This window comes from Belonocnema kinseyi, chromosome 4 (genome assembly GCF_010883055.1).
Source record: "Belonocnema kinseyi isolate 2016_QV_RU_SX_M_011 chromosome 4, B_treatae_v1, whole genome shotgun sequence".
In the NCBI taxonomy this organism is placed as follows: domain Eukaryota; kingdom Metazoa; phylum Arthropoda; class Insecta; order Hymenoptera; family Cynipidae; genus Belonocnema; species Belonocnema kinseyi.
Window position 1 is genome coordinate 85,950,647 of NC_046660.1, and position 6,053 is coordinate 85,956,699.

The 6,053-nt window shown below is 30.7% G+C and overlaps 1 protein-coding gene across 1 annotated transcript in view; it reads right to left on the reverse strand.

Annotated features, from left to right (window-relative positions):
- LOC117170988 (protein enhancer of sevenless 2B) overlaps window positions 1–4,948 on the reverse strand; it is an 8,104-nt gene extending 3,156 nt beyond the window's left edge. Inside the window, exons 1-5 of the mRNA XM_033358032.1 lie at window positions 4,374–4,948; window positions 979–1,076; window positions 769–888; window positions 515–680; window positions 212–214 (exon numbers count right to left, since the gene is read on the reverse strand). Of these exons, the coding sequence (XP_033213923.1) occupies window positions 212–214; window positions 515–680; window positions 769–888; window positions 979–1,076; window positions 4,374–4,451 (465 nt within the window). The 5' untranslated portion in view covers window positions 4,452–4,948. The remainder of the gene's footprint in view (window positions 1–211; window positions 215–514; window positions 681–768; window positions 889–978; window positions 1,077–4,373) is intronic.
- Window positions 4,949–6,053: the final 1,105 nt, after the last annotated feature.

Consider the following 6,053-nt stretch of genomic DNA (forward strand, 5'->3'; position numbering starts at 1 on the left):
TTATAGAGCTTCCCTCCAATGAATCTTTGAACCATTCGTCAGAGATAATTAACGACTGGTCTACTAATCACGAGGATGGACGTAACACTATCTATCTATTTATCTTTGCCCAGCGATCGAGCACATTGCCGAGGGAATTGTATCCACGCGATACAAGGTCAAGTTGTACTTTAGCAATTATTAAAGAGCTGGGAAGACAGCAAGTAAAAACGCACTCGGCCGAAAAATTAACAAGAACGATTCAGAAATATTAATTGAAAGCTATCTTTAATTTCCTAATGAAAAATAAATTGTATCTTTAAATTGAAGACATTAATCTATTAAGTACCGGAAAATTTTATCCCCTGTTTACTTTTGACTAAAGAAATACCATCAACCCGAAAAATGATACTGTTTTTATTTTCTTCTCTCAAAGAAATTATTTTTCAATCCAATTAATAAATTTCCCAATGAATATTTAACTTTAAAATTAAGCGGAAATCGATTGTAGGAGTTGTGTAACCCTAGGAATTACCTCTTCTGGTACCATATCGCGTAGTTTAACATCCTGGGAACGAGACACGGATGCTGTGCGGTGGTACTCCACTAATTCATTCAGGCTATTAAACTTTACCACCCAAAGGAAAAATTTACCCTGAGCGTCTCGCAATACTTTAAAATGTTGGACTCCATCTGAACATCTGTGGAATATGATTGAATTAGTTGATTAGCAAAAACACTTTTTAGCTTCTTCTTTGATTCATGGAGAATTTTCATCAAATAACTCACTTGACAGAGAGAGAAAAATCACCAGGAGAGCTCTCGCTAATCCTGATAAGAAAGGCGCCTTCGTGTTTGTTCATTAGTAGCCTTTCGGCATCTGCTCTCGTTATTCTACCGTAATACCAACTGCAAAAAATAAATGTTATCAGTTTTCGAACGACTAATTTCAAAAATTAATTTGTCTTCCATATATTTGATTTAAACTTTGAAACGTACTCGTGATTTTTCATCTCTATGTAATTGCTGGGTATCAGTCCTTCTCTAGAATCCAATTCTGCTCTATACCAGTTCATATCATCCTCCATATTCAAAATCTATAAATGAAAGACGTTTTAAATTAAAGTTTCTGCCATGCTTTCAGTATTTTAATAACATTTAGAACTTAAAACAGTTTTAAACACATTTTTCCTATTTTAATAAGACAAATGCAATTCAGGGTTTACGTAAATTGTTCAACGGTGATTTATTTGGAAGGATTGACAAAATTGAGAACAAAGTAAAAATAAACGTTTAGTTGAGCAGAAAATAGCAACGACATAACTTGAATAGATTTACGTTGGTCAGACACAAATAGACAAGGAACAATTTCCCAGAAACTTTCACTGCTGTTTCTTAAATACTTAATATTTCGATTTCTATTCAAATCAAAGAAGACTCAAAGTTCGTAAAAGCAAAATGAAATATTGTATAGTTTTTAACGTTGTAATTGTCATCTACAATTATTCAATTTGAAACACTTTCTGTTTTAATGGGTTTAAATCAATTTTATCATTTCAATATGAAATTAAGAAATTTTTAACGTCATTTTATTCAACGGTGTGCAATTTAAAAACACTCAATTTGATACTGAACAATATTTAGCACGATTTAAATTTGAAATTATTCAAATTTTAAGGCGTCTAATTAGTATTAAGATTACAAAACATGAAAAACTATTGATTGCATATTTATTACATTTTAAAAGCTATTTAATGGAGAATTTTGAATTTATAAAGTTTCAAGCTAGAAGATTTCAATTTTGAAGTTTCCCAATTTAAGTTAATAAAGACTTTATAATATGAAAATGTGGAAATTTTGATCTACTAAAATTGAAAATTACCCATTTTTTAAAACTCAAATCGAAAATTATGCCTTCAATGTTTATTTATGTTGACACAGTCAAATTTTGTAACTTTCAATCTGAAATTGTCAATTTATATGTAACAGCGTCAAGGCTCACTGAACATATTAGTGCTACGCTCACGGAATTTTGCTGATACAGCCTTTATCTAAAGTATTTGAATAAGAATGATTCATTCTAAATCTACAATTGTTAAATTACAGATTGCCTCTTCTTGAATTTATTGAAATACAAAATTAGCAAGTGTTATTTGGAATCTAAAATGTTGAATGTTTCAAACAAAAAATAATAAATTCGAGCACTTTCAAGTTTACCCGACTAAAACTTTAAATGGCCAAATTCTAATAACTGAATGCGAATTTTTTCAATTTTTGAATAAAAAATTCTTCAATTTGAAATTGAATTTAATCACGGTGAACCTATACATGCCTTTATTAAAGTATTTTAATAATATTGATTCATTCTAAATCTTTAATTGTTGAATTACAAATTGTTTGTTCTGAATTTTTTTATGTTAAATTTCAAAAGCCCTCGATTTGGAAGCTTTATTCCAGAATTGTTCAGCTGAAAGTAATTAATACCAGTAAGGCAAAAATTTGAAATATTTCATAAACATTTACAATTTAAAATTGCATTATTTCGCAGAAACGTCCACTACTCTTTCCTAAATATTTAATTTTGAACAGATGTAAATAAATTTAGGTACGAAATGAGTTTAAGAAATGATCCCAAAGAAGATGATTGATTTGACTTGGAATAAAAAATTATTTTGATCCATTATTTGTCGAAGTACATGTATAAACTGCAGAGAAGCCAAAATACATTGCAATGTCGACGAACTTCTAGTTGGCTATGCATTCTTTTTCTTATTTGTGCAACATCGGAAGCAATGAACGAGCCAGCTCAGAATAAATGGAATGTCCACGAGTGATAATGAAGTAAATTATGAATTATAAGCGTGGAAAATCCAAGCTTTTTCCACCTTGAGAATTAAGGCTGCAAAGCACTTGTCAAGTAAAAATACAGCATTGTCCTTTTTCTGGACTTATAAACGATGAATGCCAATTAATTGGTTTAAAATTTGAATCGCGTTTCTGGAAATTGTTTGTTTTTATCGACTGTACTTCCCACGTCTAAAAATAACTCCAGGAAAAGATAAATGCTAATATATTCGTTATTTTTCAAGACTTTTTTCTTCGATTAAATTTAAAAAACATAGGTCCTGAATTATTTTTGAAAACTTTAAATTCTGTAATTAACCGGAAAAATGGTTATCAATATGCTAAATTTGGACATTTAAAATCTAAGACTAAATTTGAAAGTTTTTATTCTTCCATTAAATGTGAAAGTATTCTATCCTGAATTAAATTAATGAAGTCTTAATTACAATCGTATGAATGATTCATTCTGAAATTATTCCATTCATGATAGTTTTAAGTTTATAATTGATTAGGTATATGATTTTTTAATTTAAATTCTCAACTTCTTAACGCTTCCTTTAACGATTTCTTGCTGGGTCAGGACTTTGTATGTATTTTGTCAGGCTAGAATTGACTGTTGACAATAAACACTCCCTGTTTCACTTTGAAAGCCGATATTACAAATATTTAGATCTCCAATATCATGTTTAAAAAAATTGCGTTAATAACTGCATAAAATTTAAAAAACAAGCCCTGGAAAAAGTAAAACAGAAAATAAGCAAATCTCAAACTTCATATTAATTAATTGTGCAAGTATGATATAAATACTTTTTTGACCACATATTAGCAATTCAAAAACTGGAGATATTGATAGCAAATACGAAACTATTTTATGAAATTATCACAACTATAAACTACAAATCAACTCAAATTGAGGGCCTGAAAATCGAATTCCTCCACGTTAAAAATTTAAAATACAAAATTTTCATATAACTTACTCGCAAATACTATTTAAATCTCAAATGAAACCAGTCAAACAACAATAAAATAAAACTGGAAATACCAAGGCCTAAAAAAAACCTACATGTTGCACAAACTTGACCCAGTCTTGCAACTGGTAAAACTTTTTCCTGGAAACGAAATCAAGTGTCTGAATCATCATTACAGATTCAAAGAAAATGAGCCAACTGTTAAAAATACTAACTTTATCAAAATAGAGATAGGATCAGCTTACATCTGAACAAATTCAAATAAAGAAACAGGTGTTTCTATGGTCGTGTGTACAAAAATAAGACATTGGACATCTTACAACCAGAATTTAAAAATCCCCTATTTTAAAAATCCAACAAATAAATGCCCCAGAATATAATTTTTCAAAAACACGAGCCACGCACTGGAATTTTACGGGAGGCTTAGAAAGTTCGGGACCTGGCCAGGGCGACGAACTCTAAAAAAAAAAACAAGCTTCTAGATTGGATTGGGGGCATCGATTCGACTTAGGAACCGCCACCTAGGAGTCAAAAGTTCATTCTTGTTGTGAGCAAACTTGGAAATAAGTTTTGTAAAAGTACCTTGAGAACTTGACTCCTACGAAAACTGAGTTCGTCCTCAGCCGTCGCTGTGAAGTCGTGCTTCGCTACCGCCTCCATTCTTCTTCCCCGAGAATGAGAGAAAGAGGGAGTGAGAGTCCAAGGGAATCAGGAAACCGATTGATCACAAAGTGTCACAGACGCAACACCATATCACTTTTTTCCACCGAACGAAAGTCCGGGCACTTCCGGTTCGAGTTTTCTCGGCACTTTTCACACTTTTTGCAAGAGTCCTCCCGATCGAGTCTCCAGAAAGGAGATGAATGGAAAGCGAGCCTGTGAGAGGGACGGAGAGAAAGAGATGGTGGGAGAAAGGGAGACACGTAGCTATAGCCAAGAAACAACTGGATTTTCCAAGCAGTCTTTTTTTCCGGCAGGCACTTTTTATTCTATTCGATTTAGACAGCTGGGCTGAGAGTTTCACTCGCTCATTTTAGAGAAGAATTGTTAACGCTTGCTTTAGAATTCGAGACGTCCTCGAGCTGTCAAAACTCCAGAGTGATCACTCACGCACTCTCACGGGTGCCCATCGCTTGTCTTATCAGACATTACACTCCGCGATTCTTACTGGTGCTCGGTTTTGGTGGTGCGCAGTTAGTTTCGCGCAGATCAGAACGCAATGCATTCTGGGAGGCAGGGTCGACCGCACAGTGGGCCAACTACATTTTATGTGGTTAAATCAATTTTTAGTTTCGATTTGGATTTCATATAAAAAAATGATCTTGCTAAATATATCAAAAATATCGGATGCATTGTTTTCGAAAACCTAATTGGTTGCGACACTCCGCAAATATGATTTTAATGCATGTTTTCAGTATGTTTATCTATTAATGAAGATAACCAATCTTCTGCAGCATCAATATTGCATTTTTTACTTACAATTTCTAATTAGATAATTTTATTTTTTAATTACGTTTATTTCTAAATGTTTCTTAATATTATTAATAAAAAACAAATTTTCAATTGAAAATGATTTTTAAATTTTTGGAGATAATTCTGTTCCTAACATTTTGCTAAACCACGATAATTTGCACAATTCTTTCATATTTTCACAGATAAGAAAAATTAAATTATGGACAAAAACTTATTTTGAAGAATAAAGAAAAAATATCAGCTTTTTAATTATTTTCAATGATTTGAGATAAGATTTCATAAGATTTTAAAGCATTTTTTGTATCTTAAAGAATTTCGCAAATTTCTAGGAAAATTAAATTTTGAAAGGTTTTAAGAGAATAAACAATATTCTTACGATTCCTGAAAAAATTTTGTAAATTATTTTTTATTCAAATAAAATTAATTTTATGCGAAAATTGACAAATATTTCAAAACATTTCAATGTTTCTAAACATTATTGAGAAAAGAAAAAATGTCAATTATGAATGATTTTTTTATATTGTGAAATTATTATTTTCTTTACATTTTGTTACAACACTATAATTTTTTGTTTTATTCACACTTTCAATGTGATAAGAAAAATAAAATTATAGGCAAAAACTTATTTTGAAGAATTAAACAAAAAATTAGAAGCTTTTTAGTAATTTCGAAAGATTTGGGAAGATTAGATTTTATAAGGTTTTCGGGAAAATTTTTAATTGTTTAGGTATTATTGAAAACGATTAATTACAAGTTTTTAAGTTTTCAAAATGTGTAAAAAAAATTTGA